This window comes from Seriola dumerili, unplaced genomic scaffold (assembly GCF_002260705.1).
Source record: "Seriola dumerili isolate Sdu_G_001 unplaced genomic scaffold, Sdu_1.0 BDQW01000068.1, whole genome shotgun sequence".
Taxonomy (NCBI): domain Eukaryota; kingdom Metazoa; phylum Chordata; class Actinopteri; order Carangiformes; family Carangidae; genus Seriola; species Seriola dumerili.
In genome coordinates, this window is record NW_019174323.1 from 10,841,003 (window position 1) to 10,862,912 (window position 21,910).

A 21,910-nucleotide genomic window follows, 5' to 3' on the forward strand; every position below is an offset into this window, starting at 1 on the left:
CTACAATCCATGGTAATGACATGACATGACTTGTTTTGTCTGACCATGGCCAAAGATACTCAATTTACAATTAAATGAAAACGTGCAATAGCAGTTAACACTGATTTAATATGGTTAAAGAATAACATGATGGATGGTTGTTGGTGCATTTGCTTGGAATGTATGAACCACTGACCAATGAACTGCAGTGAGCACCAATAATGATCGGTCAATACTTCTTTTGACAGCAGTACGACTCAGTTCAGGACGTTTTGTAATCTTGCTATTATATTCTATGCTTATGCCACCAATAACAAAATCATTATTTACAATGTCGCCAGGTCATTCGGGACAGTCTCGATGAGCTGATGGACGTCACCGTCTTTGATTCTCACGTCCAGCCCACATCTGCCAACCAGGTGGGCTTCAACCCATGTCAAGAAGACAACGGACGCTGCCAGCAGCTCTGTTTCGCCATTCCAGGCCAGGAGAAACCTAAATGTGGTTGTGCACATGGGTCACTCCTTAGTAACGGAGTAACATGCGGTTACGGGCAAGATGAGTATCTAGTTTTCACCACAGACTACACGATGAATAGCCTGAGGTTAGACCCTGCGGATCACAGCACTCCCTATCCAACAGTGAACTTGGGCTACAACCTGATGGCGTTGGATTATGACTTCAAGGAGAGGCGAATTTTCTTCGCTCAGTATATGGGGATCGGTCGAAGCAGGATTGGGTACATCACTACAACATCCATCACCAGCCCGCCTGTCATTATAGCAGCAAGTGAGTTGAGCATTGCTGTTTTATTTCTGGCTATATTGTTTTGTCCTTACTCTCCTCTCTCGCCCAGTCTTTTTCATTTTCCTTCATGATCTCCCTTCTTGATTTTGTCTCTTATTATTTCAATATCCTCTCCTCTTTGTTATACCGCACAGATTTGGATGATCCAGAGGGATTGGCGTATGATTGGGTCAACAAGCGTCTGTACTTCACTGATTACTATAGGCGTAATGTCCAGTCCATTGGGGTGAATGGGATGAATCGCTCCATCATCGCGCATGCAAACCGCCCAAGAGGCATCATTGTCGACCCCTGCTATGGGTAAAAGTGACTGACCTTCATTTCACTATCAAATATCTCCAGATTAGAGATGTTTTTGAGGTAGCTGTCCCTTTCCTCACTTCTCTCTCTCTTTTCTCTCTGCCTAGTTACCTCTACTGGACTGACTGGGGCAGCCCAGCTAAGATTGAAAGGGCCACACTTGGTGGAAACTTCCGGACCACTATCATCAACAGCAGCCTGACAACACCCAACGGCCTGTCTCTGGATTACGAGGAAAGGATGCTCTACTGGGCTGATGCCTCATTGTATGTTAAGTCTTTTATATATAATGTTTTGTAGCAGATCCCGTACTGCTCAGATTGTTTTGACAACTTCTTTCCACGCTCCCTTCTTCTTCTTCTTCTTCTTCTTCTTCTTCTTCTTCTTCTTCTTCTTCTTCTTCTTCTTCTTCAGAGACAAGATCGAGCGGGCTACTCTGACTGGTGCGAACCGACAAGTGATTGTGCAGGGTGTCCTGTACCCGTACGCCTTGACTGTCTTCAAGCAGGACATTTTCTGGACCGACTGGACTGAGAGAGCCGTCTTTAGGGCTGGAAAGGATGATGGCTCTGGTTTTGCAGTGCTGGCTCAAGACCTGCAGTACCGACCAAATGACATCCACGTTTATGCTGCATCCAAGCAGGAGAGCTGCTCCAGCTCCTGTCAGCAGTTCAACGGAGGCTGCAGTCATATCTGTGTTTCCGGTAAGTGAAAACGTGGGTGGCAGTGAATTGCTCACTAAGACTAAATAATATAAAGAGACATACAGCGCTACTAAATAAAAAGACAACCCCTCCCTCCCTTTAATCTTCCCTGTAGGTCCAACGGGCCCAGAGTGCCAGTGTCCTCATCTGGGAAATTGGTACCTGGCAAACAACGGCAAAGACTGTATCCAGGACACAGGGAAACGCTGTCAGCCAGAGCAGTTCACCTGTCTCAACGGTAACTGCATCTCAGCACGCTGGAAGTGTGACGGCTACGATGACTGCCATGACAACTCGGACGAGCTGGAGAGAGTGTGTGGTAAGAAATGAGACTTTGAACCCTGTATCGTTGCCATTTTGAGCGGACAGATGAAAGTAATTAAAAATGTTGCACATAGAAAGTTATTTATGCATTTTTAAACTCCTCTATCACATAAAGATGGGTCTACAATGTCAACTTTGGAAGGGGACACACATTCTGTTGTTGGCTTTAACCTCTGCTGCTTGAATGTAATCTTATTCAACAGTACATAAAGAGAGTCTGTCATTCCTCCTCCACAGCCTTCCACACCTGCTCAGCTATAGACTTCACCTGCGACAGCGGGCGCTGCGTGCCGCTCAGCTACACCTGTGACTACACAGACGACTGTGGTGACAACAGTGATGAACAGGGCTGCCCCTTCCCCACCTGTAACCCCGCCACTGAGTTCAGCTGCGCCAGCGGACGCTGCATCAGCGCAGCCTTTGTCTGCGATGGCCACAACGACTGCAGAGACAACGCCACCTCTGATGAGATTAACTGCCGTGAGTAATGATCAGGCTGATTGATTCATTAACTGATGAATTGATTATGGCGGAGGATGAGATATTTACTCTATACATGTTGCAACAGCAAGATTGGAATAAAGGTTTTTAAGTCCTTCTGATTTAACTCTCGATACAGTGGTTCCTCTGCATGAGTGACCATCTCCTCTTCCTCCGTAACCACAGTTCTCATCAGCTGATAGTTGAATATTACAGTTGTGCTAGGCACCTTCCAGATGTGACCCTGTGTTGCTAAATAAGAGGCATGTATCTAGAGTCAGAGAACTGTCACTAACCCTGTGTCTGTGATCTTGTGTCCTCCTTGGCCCTCTCCAGCCGACAGGACGTGTCCTGCTGGCCAGGTGAAGTGTGACAGCACCAACATCTGCATCTACCCTGAAAGTCTGTGTGATGGCTACAACAACTGCGGAGACAACAGCGATGAGAATCCTCTCTTCTGCGGTAAGTTGAACACTCAGCATTTGTCTCTCTGCTGAGTGAGAGAGAGAGAGAGAACGAGAGACTTCCTGGTAAGACGTTTAGGTGATACCAGCTGAGTCTCAAGCTATGAAATTGTATTTGTGTGTTACTCTACTATAGCGGATCGTACCTGTTCTCCGAACCAGTTCCGCTGCGATGGAGGGAAGTGTATCCCTCACTCTTGGGTGTGTGATTCCATCAGAGACTGCAGTGATGGGACAGATGAACCTCCCTCCTGTGGTGAGTTCTCTGCAGTTTCATTTGATATTTCAGGTACAAGTTACATTCAGAGAGCAGATTCACTGTCTTTGCAGCTTTGTTTGTGGACTCATTTGGTGATGGAAGGAGATTTTGACTTTCTTGTCACTATTCATATATGGGCAGTATGATTTTGTATGATGTGAAGCCATCGCATTGGAGAACATCTTTAAGTAAAATTTTGTCCTTTTTATTTTTTACTTTACTAACAGTCAAAATTGCATAAAGAGTGTAGTGTTAATGCTGGTTTCCCTGATCCTGTCATTTTCTGGATCAGGGAAACCAGTCAAGTTCAGAAAGTAATAAGTAGTGCTAAGTATTTAATAGCAGCTATGTAACAATATCTATTCTGATATTTACTGCTCAGTATTTCATGAACAGACAATAATCGTCTTAAGCTAAATATATTCAGTTGTATGTTTTACTGTAAGTTAAATGTAGCAATCAGGAGTATGATGACATGTCTGTTTATTAACATCAGTGGTCTATGATTAGCATAAATCACTCAGTGGCTCTTTGTCTGTTCCTGTGCAGAGGATCAGATCAAGACATGCAGCCCCAGCCAGTTCACTTGTACCAATGGGAACTGCATCCCCCAGTCAATGGTGTGTGATGGCAACAATGACTGCTGGGACAGCAGTGACGAGGCTCCTGAACTACAGTGTGGTGAGATAGCACTGAGACGTGTTTATTTAGTGTGATGTGGTAGAGGCTAGAAAATCATGCTTTTGAAATCTTTATGGCTTCATGTGTCATTTTGCATATGTTTATGGTATATATAGACCCCACTGACCCTTCTCATCCTCTCTCTGTCCCCTGCAGGACAACGCACCTGCAGTTCCAACCAGTTCACCTGCCCAACCTGGCACCCCGGCCACCCACGCTGTATACCCTCAAGCTTTGTGTGTGATGGGGAGAAAGATTGCGCCAATGCGGCCGATGAGCTCCAGAACTGCCCCAATCGGACCTGCCATATGAACGAGTTTGCCTGTTCCAATGGACTTTGCATCCTTCTCCCCTATCAGTAAGTAGAAATGATGTGTGAGTGAATAAAGTTATAATTAAAACACATTTCTTCCCCAGTCCGGGCACTCATTGACTTGTCACTGAATAATGAACTACTCCTCCTCCCCAGCTGTGACCGTGTGAACGACTGCGGGGACGGCAGTGATGAATTGGGCTGTACCTACGACACATGCGGCACCAGCCAGTTCACCTGCGGTAACGGAGCCTGCATCTCCGCCTCCTTCACCTGCGACGGGGAGAGCGACTGTATGGACGGCTCAGATGAGGCGGAGAGCTTGTGCACCACGCCCCAGCCCACCTGTGCTCCCCAGCAGTATATGTGCAAGTCAGGCGAGTGCATCGACAGCAACAAGGTGTGCAACGGACAGAAGGACTGCCAAGACAACAGCGACGAAAAAGGCTGTGGTGAGAGACATGCACAGATGTAGCATTGTTTATTGATGTAAATTATTATGAGTCCAGTGGAAGAGCAGCATCTCTCTCACATGTTTTATTGTTTTAATTAAGTGGAGACAAACTAAAGCTTTCTTTCCAAACCAGCAGAGATTATTCACTATCCTTAAATTTATCTCTAACATATTATTGTTGGATATTGGAATTTCAATTAATAGCACAAATATCAAAGTTCTAAAAAGTGTTAGAATATATGAATATACACATTTACCCCACATTTTTATGGTACTTAATGGCACCAGATAATTATTATTTTCATGTTTTTTTTGTTTTTTTTTAGATCATTTTTTAATATAATTTTAACTTAACATTTAATATTTAATTGTTTATTTGCTAAAATATCATACGATTGAGAAAAATGTCCAACATCTTTAAATGTTTTGTTTTGTTTTGTTTCACAACAGTTCAAAACCCAAAGATATTCAGTTCATTATACAGTGACAAAAAGTAGAGATGCGTAACTCCACTTCGTCTTCTTTCTTTCCTCGATATGTTAGGAATCAATGAGTGCCGCAACCCTTCGGTCCACAAGTGTGCCCAGATCTGCACCGACACCCTCACCGGTTACTACTGCTCCTGCAACCCGGGCTACCGACTCATGCCAGATGGCAAAGCCTGTGAGGACCTCAACGAGTGTCTCAGCACACCAGCCGTCTGCAGCCAGATCTGTGAGAACTCTGTCGGCTCTTACCACTGCAAATGTGCCCCGGGGTACATCCGCGAAGCAGACGGACGCACCTGTCGTCAGAACAGTGGCATTGCCCCATACGTGTTGTATAGTAACCGCTACTACATCCGCAATTTGACCACTGACGGGTCACAGTTGAGTGTAGTCCTGCAGGGACTATCCAATGTGATGGCGTTAGATTTTGATCACTATGAGAGGAGGCTTTATTGGTTGGATGCCGGAGCAGGAAAGATCGAGAGGATGCGTTTTGACGGGACTGACAGGGAGACACTGGTGGATGATGACGTCAGAGGAGCTGAAGGCCTGGCACTGGACTGGGTGGGCAGGTGTGTGAAGTGGGAGGAACTTCAATCATTAAAGATGTTCTTGTTTATAAATAATATATCATTTAACTTTAATACTGATTTTAAATTTGCAGGAGAATATTGCACCTTTAAGAAATATCAACCCTTTTGTAAACACTGTTGTTAAGAGTAATGATCACCAGAACAAGGCTGCAGAGATGTTAATGGAAACTCCTTGTGTCCTCTGCAGGAAGTTGTACTGGGTGGATGGTTATTACAGCTCAGTTCATGTGATGGAGCTGGATGGGCGCTACCAGAAGAGGCTACTGTCAGGGGACTTCACAGATGGAAATACAACTTATATTATCAGTCGACCTCGTGCTGTAGCCGTCAACCCTAAATATGGGTACTAACACACACACACACACGCACGCACGCACGCACGCACGCACACAGAAGCTCTTGTGGCTTGTCTTTACACCAAATATAGCCTCCACAGTTTGTTTGTTTGACATTTTTCCCTTCTGTCCCCTGTCTCCTTTGACTCCTCCTTTTTTCCCCAGATGGCTGTACTGGACTGACTGGGGTGACGCAGCATATATTGGCAGAGTTGGCATGGACGGAAGCAATGTCAGTGCCATTATCACAACCAAGCTGGAGTGGCCTAATGCTCTGACCATAGACTACACCACCAACAAGATCTTCTTTGCTGATTCCCACCTTAACTTCTTAGAGTGAGTTAAGAGATTCAGACAGGAGTCCATATTAAATATAAATGCTTCAACAAGGCTCTGAATTCCTGAAGCCGACATTTCTCTGGATAAGAGTACAAGTGAAATGCCTACAGTCTGTACTGACTCTTCACTGTATCAACCCCCAGCTTTGCAGATATGGACGGCCAGAACAGACACCGGGCCATTGCTGGTACTCTTCCTCATGTCTTTGCTGTTTCCCTGTTTGAGGACTGGGTTTACTGGACTGACTGGAACACATACACTGTGGAGAAGGCCCACAAGTACACTGGCGAGCAGCGCACAGTCATGGGGAACAACACACATCGGCCCTATGACATTCACGTCTACCACCCCTACAGGCAGCCTCGAAGTATGTAAATTAGATCTGTATGTGTTTATATTCCAATGATCACAATACACCACAGCTCAAAATGTTATTTTATAATGATCTTATTTCCCAGGTGACAACCCCTGCTCCTCCCACCACCTGACCTGCAGTCATCTGTGTCTGATCGCACCTGGTGGGCAGCAAGCTTCCTGCCAGTGTCCAGATCACTTCATCGGCCTCTCTGTGGGCTTTAAGGTCCAGTGTGTCGCTGACTGCTCCAGTACACAGTTCCGCTGTGGGGACAATGAGAAGTCAGTTTGATATAAAATCATTTGTGTTCCCTTTCACAGTCTTCACAATTCTCAGTGGTACTGTTTTTAAGCTGAATCTTTCTTATAATACTTAAACTGTATCTGTTAAATATTGTAAATTAACACAAAAATAATAATGCATACAGAAATTGCAGTCCAGATGCTTTTTCCTGATCCAGAGAAAGGAATAATATTAAAGACGAACGGTTGTGAAACAAGTTTAAGATGCAATGAAATAAAATTATTTAAAAAAACCTATTGCAGATGAATTTTACATTTATTTTATATAAGCTAATCTGCTTTTGCTAACAAGCTTTTGTTGTTTTTAGGTGTGTTCCCATATGGTGGAAGTGTGACGGCCAGTCAGATTGCGGCGACGGCTCAGATGAACCTCAGACCTGCCCTCCCCGTTACTGCCCCGCCGGCCAGTTCCAGTGTCAAGACGGTAACTGTACCTACCCCGGCTTCCTCTGCGACGGCGACTCAGACTGCCCTGACAGCTCAGACGAGGATGCCGCTCTCTGCAGTATGAGAATTAACTTTTCTCTTTTTTTTTTTTTTTTTTTTGCTTTAGCGTACAAAAATAAAAGATTTAAATGATTCACTTGGACATTAAAATGCATTGGCAAACTACAGGATAAGTTGTTCCAATTCTTTTGTGGCAATTTTTGGTCTGGCTGGATTGTTTTTTTTGGAAATACTACAGTTACTGGTTAAAAATTCAGGCAATTGCCAGGCTTAATCTCAGGAGAGGCCCTCACACTTAAAGTAAAATGTTCAGTTTTCAAACTCTAGTCAAGCGGCAGTCTGTCCCTGCAGGTGACCACCGATGCCAGGAAAACCAGTTCCAGTGCAAAGACAAGAAGTGCATCCCTGTGTCCTGGCACTGCGATGGAGTAAATGACTGTTCAGACGGCAGCGACGAGGACCCAGAGACCTGTGCCCAGAGAACCTGTCGACCGGGACAGTTCCAGTGTGCCAATGGGCGCTGCCTGCCATCGAGCTACGTGTGTGACGCACAGGACGACTGTGGAGACGGATCTGATGAACCCTATGAAACCTGCAGTAAGTGGGATATTCGGAGATGGCAATTTGGGAACATTATACAGTTCATTATTTAGGCTGATGATTCCACATGAGCCCGGAGAGAGGTATGATGTCTTCAGGGCTGTGGCAGGAATTGAACCTGTCACACTGCAGATCACAGGACAATGTTTCTGATTTCTCTTTGACTTGTGTCCATAATAAGGACAAAAAAGGAAGGCACTGCTGTAACTGATGAAAGCAGCGCACTGTGGAGGAACAGAGTTTAATCAAACATAGATTTATCTGTTTTTTAATCTTCTGTAATCAGTGTAGACCAAGTGAATTAATGATGTTGGATTACACATACTGATTTTTCTAAATTTATGTGGCATAAACGATCAATCTCACCATTCTCACTTCTTCCCTCGTGTCCGTCTGTCTCCTCCTCTGTCCAGTGGGTCCGGACTACAAGTGCGACGCTGACACTGAATTCTCCTGCAAGACAAACTACCGCTGCGTTCCTCAGTGGGCCCGCTGCGACGGCACCAACGACTGCATCGACAACAGCGACGAGGAAGGCTGTGGTCAGTGTTGGCAGACGTGTTGTTATGTGAAGGCAAGGCTGCAGCAAAGACTGCACCAGTTGAGTCCATGTCAGATGTAGTCCGGGTCAGGGACCGACATTTCTTCAGTATGAACAGAGATGTAGATTTTTTCTGCAGGAGCTTTGTACTGTGTTGCAGTTTTTGAAAGAGAAATTGGAGATTTGCTAAGAATGTAGATAAATACATTTGTACCATTTATATTATATACTTGTTGTGTCTTGTGAGATTTGGTTTCAAAACCAAATAGGTGTAAGATGTCGACCAGCACGCCATGTTAAAGTGATGTTATCCAGAGTAAGCACTACAACACTACATCTAAGCAAACAGATAAGGATGTAGCATGTAGTGGAAGAGGACACTAGTAACCGTACCTTTTTTTAATGGAAATGTATCTTGTTTTTTGCTCATTAAGTGAATCAGTGATTCAGTTCATTGTTCTGTTTCAGTGTGTTTTAAATCTTAAATACCAGCATGCAGTCACAGCACGCTTGCCCATTGACCACCTGTTGAATTAACCTTTAAATCCTTCTCTTTCTGACCTTGCCCCTCTAACAGAGGCGGTGACCTGTGACCCTCTGGGAGATTTCCGATGTGACAACCACCGCTGTGTTCCCATCCGCTGGCAGTGTGATGGCACCAACGACTGCGGTGACGGCTCAGACGAGAGGAACTGCCGTGAGTTACAAAATTGGATTGGTTTAATCAGGTTTGCCTTGTAAAAACTTGTGGAAACAACTTCATCTATGTCATGTTTGTTAATGCTAATCTAACCTTACTGTTTATGCAGTTTTACTCATACTATGCACTGTGTCCTGAAAAGACCCCAGACTGTAGGTTTAAATCATCTTAAAGAACTGTGACTTTTTATAGTCTGAGTGTGTGTGCGGTGTGTAAACAGTAACACCTCAGTCTGATCTCATACTGAAGATATATCTGTCTCTGTGATGGTCGTTATGGTCTATAGAGCCAAGGCCTTGCTCTGAAAGTGAGTATCGATGTGACAACGCACAGTGCATCCCTGGAAACTGGGTGTGTGACCATGACAACGACTGCGGGGACAACTCAGATGAACGAGATTGTGGTGAGCGTGCCGCTGCACACAAACTCACTCCCTCGAAATGTTCTCTGTCATAAACCAAACACACTCATGTGAACGTCCTGGCTCTCTTCCAGAGTTGCAGACGTGTCGTCCAGGTTTGTTCCAATGTGACTCGGGTCACTGTATCCCCGCTGCCCTGCAGTGTGACGGCCGGCCTGATTGTCAGGACCTGTCAGATGAGACCAGCTGTCGTAAGTAAACAACATGAAAACAAGTGGCAAACTGCCCTGCCCCTGCAGTGTTTTAGTGCACTCCTATGTTGTTTTTGTGTGTGTCTGCATGTCCTGAGTTTTTAATTATTAAAGGGTAAAGTAACTTAATCACAAAACAGTCTAAAAATGCAACTATAGAAGCTACACGCAGGTTTTAAACTGTTTTACCCAGTCATCTTATTTAGATGTCAACCTGGAATTGAACAACACCAAAAATATCCATTACAACTGTCCTTTAAGCTGTAAAATTGCATTTAACCACACTTCACTACAGCGCAGTGCAGCAGCTGAAGCACAAAATAGTTCTAGAAAATGTAATTTAATGTATGTATGTAATTTAAAACTGATAGTTTTAGTCAAAATCTGTTGTTTCAACTCCCAGAAATGTGGTCTGTATATAACATGGTTAAACAGTTTCAAAACCTCTCTGTTGGTTTGTTTGCCTTTCGCACTCGGAGTGTCACAGCCCATATCACAGCAAAAAGATTTGCGAGTAAAATGTTCCCATAATCAAGAGGAACAATTGGATAGGATCTTATTCAGTAAGCATCACACTGGTTTTACTGGTCAGCTCCCAGCTCTGAATGTTTGTACGTGAATCAGAGAGAAGAGGAGGAAAAATTCAGTTCCCGGTTCGTTGTGCAAAATGCTGAAAACAAAGCGAATCCACAGATCTTCTGAAAGTGAAAATATACCAACAGTTGACTTCAATACGTAACCTAATTCTCTCCACCCCGACAGCTACTCGTTACCCAGGAGGCCGATGGTGCCCTCAGAGCCAGTTCCAGTGTGCGAACCGTCTGTGTGTGAGCCAGGGCTGGGTGTGTGATGGCACCGACGACTGCGGTGACCGCTCCGACGAACAGCTCAGTTTATGCTGTGAGTTTGTTTTCTTTCTTTAGTATTTCATTGTCATCATCATTCATCCCTTTAATCACATTACAATTGCAACCCCAATCCTAACCAATGAACTGACAAATATTTTGCAGATTTTTTTGAAATACAGTGAAGTGACCAGCGCATCTAGACAATAGCAGCTCTGGCAGTGCTTCCCCTCATTAAATCTTGAAGATGTTAACAGAAAACAATTAATAGTAGTCGTGTGTTTTTAATATTTTATCCCCTTTTGATTTTGGTACCAACGCAGATTTGTGTTTGTTTGACCAGTGAATATCACCTGTGAGATGCCGTCCAGGTTCCGCTGTGCTAACGGCTACTGCATCTACTCTGGCCTGATGTGCAACAAGAAGGACGACTGTGGAGACGGCAGCGACGAGGGAGAAGAACTCTGTACGGCGCTAACACGCACATTACAATCTGTATAGTTTGATAGAAATATTCCACCTTACGCATTGCCAGTGCTAAATTCACATAATAGGTAATTTGTATGTTAACATCCTCGTTTCTCCATCAATCAGCTTCTTAAATCTTTCTGAAGTGCAGAGGGTGTTGACTGAATCACTTAAGCATTCAGATGTTGTCGTTTCAGACGGATCAGAATCAACTTTATTGGACAAATATGTTGACACATACAAGGAATTTGAATCCAGTTATCATTTGTTCTCAGTAAACTTAAAGACAGCGCAGAGGACAATTGCATCGATACTGACATACAGCTAAACAAATCAGATAGTAAGTAAGAAATTTGAGAAAGGGACTGAATAGAACCATAAACACACAAAAACAAGCAAAATGCAAATATGCACACTGACACGGATAAACATACACATATATATTGTCCATAGAAACATTGTGCCTCTATAATGCAATACCTTAAGTTCAGTTTCAGGACAATGCTGTTGTTGTGTTTTTGATAATAAAAAGGCTCTTTCCCCCTGTTTTAAATGAAGCCATAATCAGATTTGTAACAAGTTCAGGTTCAGCAAATGCACCACTAATCATCAGTTTCTGGGCTCACCGAGGATTAGTCCCAACAACACTAATGCCTCCTGAACCTTCCTCTCTCAGGCCACTGAAATGGGAGATTCCAAAATGAGATCTGTTTCTGCACAGGACACAAAAGCCTGAAACATACAAGGGATAAGGAAAATAGTCTGTTTTATGTCATTGTTACGCAATCAGCTTAAACATCAATCAGAGAAAATTATTTTGAGAGGAGATTAAATAGTTAGGTTCAGAGCGGAGGTGGACATTGGCTTGCTCATTCAATTCCACAGAGGACTCAGTGAAGATACAGGGGAAGATATGGAGAAGAAGTCTTCAGTTCAATTAGTAATTTAGTGGATATTACACAGTATATTGTCATGTTAGTTTATATGTATGTGCCTGAATTTGAGTACTTGACCGTGTAAGAAAATTCCTGTATGTACACATATGTCAGTCCACATGTATGTGTGCATGTGTGTATGTGTATGCTTGTGGGTGTTTAATCTGGTAGGCAGTCAATTCACAGTCTTTTATTTGTGTGTTGTTGTTGTTGTTTGACAGTTAGTTAGTGAAGACCGACACTGTGGAGAAAGCTCTGAAATCAGTGGAGGCGGACATGTTTCCACAGAGGGGGTGTATACCCACTCAACCGTCCCTGCATACTTGTGCTGATGACTCGTTCTGATTGTGTCTTTCTCAGGCCGCGAGCCCACGCTGCCGCCCTGCACACTGGAAGAGTTTAAATGCACCAACGGACACTGTGTGGCTCTGCCATACGTATGTGACCACAATGACAACTGTGGGGACCGCACTGACGAGTTAGGCTGCAGTGAGTAGCACGACAGAACACTAATTCAACCTCTGGCCATGTCCTTTGTTCAACATCAGTTATTAAATATTGAAAATACATCCTTGTGGATGACAAACATGTGACAGTTTTCCCCTAATGAGTCAAAATTACAGATAACTTCGTCTTCAACATTTTTAAGCAGGGATTAAAGATGTTTTTGTTCAGTAATTCAATGTTTATGCAGATAATAGCAAATATAAACCTGATCAGATCAAATCTCAAGACTGCAGCAGCATGTTAAAAACAAACAAACAAAAAAGATTTCATAACTATGACATTAAGTAGTGCATAAGTACGATAATGTGAACATGGGGTCTTGTATGGAAGCGTGTTCAACTCACCAAAGAAAAAGAAATTGGAGACTTTACTTCTTATTTCGACTTCCATATGGTGTAATTATGACCATCCATCCTTCCATTTTCCCCTGCTTATCTGGAGCCCAATTATGACTTGGTGTCTCATAATTATGAGTCAAGATCTTGTAATTATGAGGTATGGATCTCGCAATTATGACGAATCTCCCACTTTGAGATAATTTTCTCATAATGATAATGGATGGATATGAATGTCATAATTGTGGGATCTCGTAATAAGGAGATCCATACCTCAGAATTACAAGATATTTTCTCATAATTTATCTATAATGCATTTTGGGTTTAATTCCATTCTGTCATAGTTTTTGAGGGTTGGCTTATTTATGGTCTATTTATTTATTTAACAGGTAATTGGATTATGGTCAATAACTGAATTATTCTGCCCATGTAAACATGTGTAAGTAGGTCTTAAATTGCTAGAAGCTGTTTGAAATGTGTCAGCGAGCGCGCTCTGTGTTGTCCGACTCCAGATTTTGGCCACGATCGCAACTGTGAGGAGAAGCTGTGCGAGCACGAGTGCACCAACCTGAACGGCACCGGCTTCATCTGTTCCTGCCGACCTGGATACAGAGTGGACCCAGACAGCACCTACACCTGCCTAGGTACACACGCACACACACACACACACACACACACACCCTTAGGGCTTTTGAGAGTGCTCCTCCTTTTCTTTCAATCAGACACACACATACGACTGCACATGGATGAACACATGATCAGCATTTCTCTAAAAACATCACTATTGCAGTTGAGGACCTGGTGGGTAAAACCATCAAACCATGCCCATCAAATCTGCAGAGCAGGGAAACATGACCTTACTCACACTTTTCCCTTTCAGACATCAATGAGTGTGAAGTGTACGCCACCTGTCCTCAGGTCTGTAAGAACACCAAGGGCAGCTACGACTGTGAGTGCGCCCCCGGATACAGGAAAGTGGGCGACGGCAACATGTGCGAGGCCATGGGTGAGAACAATCTTTCACCTAAGTAGACCTAGGTAGATGGCTCAGTGAAATAGAGTTTTTGACCTCATTTGGAGGAAGTGCGAGCAACAAACTTCTGTCGGTGACTCATTAATAATGTGCTGGTGAATCTAGTTAGCATACTGAAAATAAATACCAAAATACCGAAAGAAAAATGAAGATGCAGGTCTCCATGGTCTTACTACTCTCAAAAAAAAAAAATCTCAGGTTTAATCCAACCTGTCAATGTCTCCATTGAAATGTCTCTATGAAATGTTTCTGAACTGCAAGATTGAACTTTTCTTTTCCATTTAGTTATAAGTCGCTGTAGTTAGAAGAAATGCAGCAAAATGCCAAATACGGGTGAAGTGTAAATGCGCATGTCTCCCTCAGGAGCGACTCCCCTTCTGCTTCTGCCAGAGAACATTCGTATCCGGAGGTTCAACCTGCAGACAGAGGCCTACCATGACTTCCTCCAAGAAGAGGAGCATATCATGGCTCTGGATTATGACTGGGACCACAACAATACTGGATTCAGTAAGACACACACAGATTAATACAAGATACTGCAGAGAAAGACAAAAGAAAGACAACTGATGACAAATCTTACATCTTGTTTGATGATGTCCCTGCACTTACTCAGGTATGGTGTACTTCACTGTGGCCGGTAAGGACTCTCTGCCAGGTGCCATTAAGAGAGCATTCATACCTTCAGTGGATGATGGCAGTAACAACATAGGTGCCGCTGTTGACCTTGGCATCAAGTACATCACCAGACCAGACGGCATCGCTGTGGACTGGGTGGGCAGGTGCGTTTTCACTGACCTTACTGAAGTACCTTCACTGCTCTGGCGCTTGAGATTAATCATAGTTTATCAGTGACAATATTTTTTTTTCATTCACATGAATGTAATACCAATTAAAACCTATAATCAAATATATAAAAGGACCACATTATAAGTAAAGGGGTAAAGCACTTGTAGTGAGCACTATACTACCATACTGTCTTTTACAAATACAGCTTCTTGACAGAGAGCTTGCATGTGTCGAAGCATATAATGTATTCCTTCTCATTTTAGAAACCTTTACTGGGCAGACTCCAGGGTGAAGAGGTTAGAGGTGGCCATGTTGGATGGACGCTACAGGAAGCACCTAGTCAAGACTGAGCTGGGTCACCCATCTGCTGTGGCCGTCAACCCACGACTGGGGTAAGACAGTCAGGGCTACAACACCTGACTTCAAGGAACTGTTTTACAGATCGCAGTAGTTTAGGGCATTAATTGATTTTGAGGCAGTTTATTTAGTTTTTGTCACTTTGTGTTGCTCAATTTGTACATCCTCAAATTACACACCTAGTTCAATTTGTTGGAAATCATTTCCCTTGAAACATTTATCATTTTTTCTGAAGTGAAAATGGTGACATATGGTTGACATTTTATATTTTCTCTATTTTTCTAAGTGCAATTATAAACCACAGCAGAAATAATGGAGCATTTAGCTGCAACACTGCTGTATGGAAAACGTTAAAAGAAGGGCCTACTGTATAACTCATCACATCTCAGAGACCAGTGCTCTAATATGTGCTGTGTCTCTGCAGGATGTTGTACTGGGCAGACCGCGGGGAAACAGCCAAGATTGAGTGTTCTTGGCTGGACGGTCAGGAGAGGAAAGTCCTTGTGGCAGACGGCCTGGGTTGGCCCACTGGCCTGTCAATCGACTTCACCAACGGTGACAGAATTTACTGGTCCGACTCCAAGGAAAGCCGCATCGAGTCCGTTCTGCCTTCAGGAGAGGAACGTAGAACTGCCGTCTACATAGGTGAGGATTAGGAAGGACGGTCATCAAAGAAGCCTGAGATGAGATGAGAAATTATTTGGGAAAAAATATGTTCATGTGTGACCTCAGATACCAACGTGTTTGAACTGTGGATTAGTAATGTAGAATATTGAAATGGGAGTTTGTTCATCTGGCAGTAAACCAGACTTTTTGTTGCACCTTGTGTAGATGTGAGAAACCCCTTCAGTGTGAGTGTGTTCGAGGACCATGTTTACTGGGGCACTCAGGAGAAAGGCGAGGTGTTCAAGCAGGACAAGTTTGGCCGCGGAGCCAAGACCAAGCTGCTGACTGCTGGGCCCTGGCTGACCCAGGTCTCTGTGTACCAGCAGCAGAGATACAACTCCATAGCCAGTAAGCTGCTCACTCACCCACAGCACATATTCACGCAAACTGCTCTGTATTCATCTTGTGGAGTAATGCATATAGGGTGTCACCCTAATCCTTTCTGCATTTTTGCATTCATCACTGGATTATTGCTTTTGATTTTGAAAATGTAACTGCAGGAAGCCAACCATGATCCCCAGTCTTTTCAGATTACCATTTTAAATTTTAAACTTTAAAACCTAACAGTGAAATATGTCAGTACGTCATGCTCTTTACGTTGTTGAAATGGAAGAATTAACAACTTTTCTTGTCTCTGCAGTGAAGAATCCATGTAAGGGAACCTGCAGCCACCTGTGTTTGCTGCGACCGGGAGGTTACACCTGCGCCTGCCCCGAGGGCACCAGCTTCGTCTCCGGCAGTAACACTGAATGTGATGCTGGTAAAAAGAAAACACCTTTTTCCTAAGAATGTCTCATAAAAACATGAAGCTTCCTGTATTGAAATTTCAGAAAGGAATCTGTGGAAGGAAGGAGCCAGAGAGTCATAAATCTATCAATATTCTTCTAAACTTATATCCCAATCTTCAACCCAATGATTAGAATATATCTGCTACAGGACATGAAAAATCATTCTCTAAGTTAAAACAATTGTTCATCTTAAATATTTCAGGGTTTGATCCACCGCCTACCATGCCACCACCGTGTCAATGTCAAAATGGAGGCACCTGCTACTTTGATGACAACAAGGCTCTCTGCAAGTAAGTTTTATATTTATTTATTTATTGAGTCTTTACAACCAGAAATTGAAAATGAACTGGAAAACATCACAAAGACAGAAACCTCCGGGGCAATCATAACAAATTTATTGTAAAAAGACAGACAAATGCATCAGTTCAGTTAACAAGTGAGAGCGTTTTTTTGAAATGTAACAACTCTAATGTTTGTGTTTTGGTTCACAGATGTCCTCCAGAATGGAAAGGAGATTACTGCCAGACAAACATATTCGACGTGGTCGCCTCCTCAAGTATATTTGATTTTATAGCCAGAAATACTAAATTATATTATAAAAACGTATTATTAATAAGCTGCCTTTCGCCCCTCCTCTGTCCATTTCTCTCCGTCTCAGTTGGAATAGCCATCGGGGTGACAGTGCTGATTGTGGTTCTGCTAGTCGCCCTGGTCTATGCTGCCAGGAAGAAGTCTAACCTGCTGGAGACGCTACGGAATAACCTGCCCAGTATGCCCAGTATGCCCAGTATGCCCAGTATGCCCAGTATGCCATCAATGCCCACCCTGGCAAGCTTAAGGTGAGATGGAGCCAGAAAAGAAAACATACAATAGATGGTTACTGCTGTCAGAAATGTAATATCTGAATGACATGTTCACAGTTTTTTGAAGTAGTAATATCTACTACTACAAAATAAGACTAATAAAATTATTGCTGAAATATGTTTTCCTGTGCAGTTGTCAGGATGTGTTAGTATGTTATTTACAGCAATTTGTTACAGCTAAATGATATACTGCTTGTGTGATGATGGTTCTCAGGAATGGCTTCACTCAAAATGCACCGGAGGCAGAAGCCAGTGAAACAAGAGTGAATTCAGAAGCGGTCAGTAACACAACGACCATTCAAGTCAATCCATTTCAGCTGTTGAGGTCTCATATGTTTATTTACTTGCTCTGTGTACTTGTTGTCTGATGCCAGGTTCCCTCTATGTCTGTGTCCATGGTGGACACGGAGGGAGGAAAGAGTTTTGAGAACCCGGCATATGTGGCTGGAGAACAACCCGCCTCCAGCAGCATGGTGACGGCCACCGCTGCTCCTGGTGGAGCAAACAAGGTCAATAAACACAAATGGCTGCTCGCCTGTGGACTGCATTGACTCTGCTCACACTGCACCTTCTTTTGCTTAATGTCTGCATATATTTGACATGCTGCATGGTAACATTTTGCTGCTATATTTTCCAAATTAATGTTGATATATTTAATATAAACTTAACGTAATTTCATCACTACTAAGTAGTTTGCTTACGGAAACGTTAAAAACATAATGCAGAAACATGACATTGATCCAATGTAGCACATCACTAAAGCGGAATTTTAAATTTTGACAAATTTGGCTTTGCCCAGTCTTGTGATCCTGTCTTTCCCTCCTCAGGAGAACATTGATAATCCCATGTATACGGATGAAGTTCAGGTTGTGGATGAGCCCACAACATCTGCAAACAAACCTGCAAATGCCAACAAGGTTGGTTTTACATCCATCATTTAGTTGAAGTTGCTTTTATTCATCTAATAACTCAAGGCTTTTTATTCTAAATTATCAAAGCACGTGGAAGAAAATGCTGAGAATGAAAAATTAATTGGATAATAAAATACTCAAATGCAGCTCTTCAGGTTTTACTGGTATAACCCTTGAGAGTTTTATTTGTTTTGTTCTGTGATGATCCTCAACTCCCTTAAACTGTTATGAATTTGTCTTCCCTGTGGCCATTGTAGGAGGCTTTTGAGAACCCAGCATATGGCTCAGAGACAGACGATGTCGACGTCACTCCTGCACAAGCAGCTGCTCCGAGCGCACAGGTAGCCATGGAGACGCTTGTCAAAATGTTATGCAATGTTTACTGTTCGATATCTGGCGACATGAATAATTACATGGCCTGACTGTTGAAAATGTGCAAGTAAAAGTCTGAAATGAAATATCTAAGTGGACTACTTCTATCAGAGTAGATGTCAAGGCACTGAAATCTTTGAGTGAGTGGGGCTGTTTCATTTTTGCATGTGTGTTTACATATATATACGGCATGTGTTCAGTTGTTGATGCATTTCATTGCTTCGTTTCCCAGCAGTTTGAACCCATTGGGGAGGACAGCTCTGTGTTCTTCAGAAATCCCACATACACGGTGAGTCCAGAATGACAATAAACAAGTGAATGTGTCGGGGGCGGGCAGGACTCGATGGATTTCACTCTGACATGCTGAGCTGTAAAGATCCTGTACAACATGGAAGTCATGAAGTCTGATTTAAGTATATTTTTACTCAAGTTTAAAAAAGTTTTTAGCCACAGTCTTAGAGACAATTCACAACTTTTTTGACATTATGTAGCATGGTTTTGTTCAGGACCCGACTTACACTGTCTGTTTTTTATATAATATAATTGTTGAAAATCATTGTGATCTTCCAGCAGGAAAACGCACAAGCCGCTGACTCTGACATTTGATGTCACCTCTACACCAGAGATTGGACTGGATCACATTTCAAGACTGAAACCTCATTATTGAAATAACATCACGGGTCAACAAACTAACAATGACAGACCTTGAACAAATCAACCAAGATAGTTTGTAAAAGAAAAATATATATTTTGTGTCACATACAGACTTAACCTTAATTTAAATGTATCTATTTGTGTAAAACAAAATCTTAGACATGATTTAATGTAACTAATATGAGACTTTTTCAATAATTGAACCAAGTGAATGAAAACTTGTAAATGCTGTGTCTATGATTAATAGTTTGTTTTGTATCTTTTTGTAATTTTTGTAAATTTTGACTGGAAGAAAGTTAAATATTGAAACTGCTATTACCATCATTGTGTGTCTGTGTTTTTGTTTAGCAAAAGTGTAATGATTGGACTCTTAATGTTATGAGGTTTCACATTAAAATTACAGATTTTATGCCCTTTAGATTAGATTAAGCCTCTGATACTGAACGTTTCATTTGATTAAACAAAGATCTGCCCTATCTGTCATGGGACGGTGCGACGGTGCACATATCACAGGAGGATCTGTCATCACAAGACTGAAGCTCCCACTGGTGTAATCCACTCTCTCATCACAGAGAGGACTCTGATCCCCAGCTACTGGATCTGACCCACTGAGCTAAGATGAAATGCTTTGTCATCATCCATCTAATCACACAGAGAGACACAAATTGAGACTGTGATCACAGGGCAGCAGCAATGATTCTGCTCATCCTCTCACTCTGTCTGAACACATCAAGGTCTCTTGCTTGGTCTCGGCTTGCACATCTAGGCCGACCAGCAAAGGGACACAAGAAAGTGAAAAAGGCAGAAAGGGGTGGATAAGTGGACAAGTGTGTAGAAGATTGGAAACAATAGGGAGAGGGGGGGGCGTGTAAAGCGCTGTGACCAGTGTGTTTGTGTGTTGTGGTTCATGAGTCATTGTTGATGTTGATGACACTTTTCTCCCCCACAAGACGTCTCTGACCATCAGCCAAAACATGCGCTGTACCATTCACTGAGAGACACAGACATGGAGGGAGGGGATGAATAGCAATGGATGGATTTGAGAGGGGCGGACCCACCAGGCATGCAGCTTGCAGCATGTGTGCTCACAGTGCTACCTTCAAGGACTGTCAGAAATTGTGCAAAAACAGTCCAAGTGAACGATCAAAGAATGAATTCTATGTGATGATGGTGAAAAAGTTCAAAAATTAGAGGACGATTTTTTTTTCTCGGCAGTTGTTCTTAGTTGAATAAACAGGGAATATTAGTTCAATTACACTTTTATTTCTTTAACAACAATAGCCCTATATTAAATGTTTTTACATTAGGTCATAGTCTGTATGGAGGCTAATTTCTGCCAGGAAAAGAAAAATCTGATGAAAAATTGTGGTAGAAAAATTAATTGTGGTAAGTAAAATATTAAGTGAGTATTATGAGACACTAAGTCATATTACATGAAATAAGTTAAGATTCAGACATTCCATAAAATCAAAATTGTGAGATACAAAGTCAAAATTGCAAGAACAGTTTCACCTCTACTGATACTAAGTGAAAACTTTGACATATACAAAAAGTGAGCTAGTAAAGTAATTTGACATATCATTTGGCTTTTCCTGGGCTTTCATAGCCTATATGTTTTTTATTTTGTGTAAAAAGTAGTGTATATGATCGGCCCCTATATCCACTTTTTGTTCAGTTCTCAGTTGTAGCGAAATCATGTAGGAAACGACTTAAAACTACTTTAAACTAACACTCAACAGTGATCATAAACCATGGCTGGATTAACATGTCAGGGAACCAAATTTGCTGTTGGGCCCCTATTGACATCCACCCCCTAGCCCCTTTTTTTTTAGGAATATCCACCAAGTGAAGATAATTTGACTAAATAACCAAAGTGCCAGCAAACAACAAATAACTGTTTGTTTGTTTTTTTTTACAAGGGGATCACAGGGTTGTGTAGGCTACTAATGCAAGACCCACCTTATTTCATACTTTATTTTTGTGGGGTAAATGTAGAAAATGTATACTTTTTTTTTTTTTTAACAAATGCCAAGTGACACATTGGACCTGGGGACCCAAGGGGCTGTAGGAAACAATCCTTGCCTACTACAAATTTTCTCTTTCTCATTTCCAATTAATGTCTCTTGCGCTCTATGGTACGTGAATCTTGGACACTGGAGTTTTACGAGGAGCACTTGAAGGCAGCGCGGACAGAGCGAGCGAGTGAGGGCGAGAGCGAAGTGACTGACAGAGGGGGAAGGGGAGACTCATTGAGCGTTAGATTGGACGAGGCGGAGAAATAAAACCTGGTGTGTGGCAGTCAGCTGGAGACGG

The 21,910-nt window shown here is 42.6% G+C and overlaps 1 protein-coding gene across 1 annotated transcript in view; it reads left to right on the plus strand.

Moving 5' to 3' along the window:
- The window catches only part of LOC111220094 (low-density lipoprotein receptor-related protein 2-like), a 37,918-nt gene extending 18,140 nt beyond the window's left edge, over nucleotides 1–19,778 (plus strand). Inside the window, 42 exon segments of the mRNA XM_022743061.1 lie at nucleotides 321–768; nucleotides 921–1,086; nucleotides 1,194–1,352; nucleotides 1,501–1,790; nucleotides 1,906–2,138; nucleotides 2,318–2,594; nucleotides 2,931–3,056; nucleotides 3,195–3,314; nucleotides 3,867–3,998; nucleotides 4,155–4,356; nucleotides 4,468–4,763; nucleotides 5,309–5,825; nucleotides 6,034–6,189; nucleotides 6,347–6,517; nucleotides 6,664–6,887; nucleotides 6,979–7,156; nucleotides 7,486–7,682; nucleotides 7,976–8,221; nucleotides 8,638–8,766; nucleotides 9,343–9,462; nucleotides 9,752–9,868; nucleotides 9,961–10,077; nucleotides 10,840–10,977; nucleotides 11,266–11,388; nucleotides 12,686–12,814; nucleotides 13,680–13,811; nucleotides 14,048–14,173; nucleotides 14,564–14,707; nucleotides 14,814–14,979; nucleotides 15,250–15,378; nucleotides 15,768–15,988; nucleotides 16,175–16,357; nucleotides 16,650–16,769; nucleotides 17,000–17,087; nucleotides 17,289–17,353; nucleotides 17,456–17,636; nucleotides 17,875–17,938; nucleotides 18,035–18,169; nucleotides 18,488–18,577; nucleotides 18,829–18,912; nucleotides 19,176–19,232; nucleotides 19,517–19,778. Coding sequence (XP_022598782.1) covers nucleotides 321–768; nucleotides 921–1,086; nucleotides 1,194–1,352; nucleotides 1,501–1,790; nucleotides 1,906–2,138; nucleotides 2,318–2,594; nucleotides 2,931–3,056; nucleotides 3,195–3,314; nucleotides 3,867–3,998; nucleotides 4,155–4,356; nucleotides 4,468–4,763; nucleotides 5,309–5,825; nucleotides 6,034–6,189; nucleotides 6,347–6,517; nucleotides 6,664–6,887; nucleotides 6,979–7,156; nucleotides 7,486–7,682; nucleotides 7,976–8,221; nucleotides 8,638–8,766; nucleotides 9,343–9,462; nucleotides 9,752–9,868; nucleotides 9,961–10,077; nucleotides 10,840–10,977; nucleotides 11,266–11,388; nucleotides 12,686–12,814; nucleotides 13,680–13,811; nucleotides 14,048–14,173; nucleotides 14,564–14,707; nucleotides 14,814–14,979; nucleotides 15,250–15,378; nucleotides 15,768–15,988; nucleotides 16,175–16,357; nucleotides 16,650–16,769; nucleotides 17,000–17,087; nucleotides 17,289–17,353; nucleotides 17,456–17,636; nucleotides 17,875–17,938; nucleotides 18,035–18,169; nucleotides 18,488–18,577; nucleotides 18,829–18,912; nucleotides 19,176–19,232; nucleotides 19,517–19,549 — 7,029 coding nt within the window. The 3' untranslated portion in view covers nucleotides 19,550–19,778.
- The last annotated feature ends 2,132 nt before the right edge of the window (nucleotides 19,779–21,910 follow it).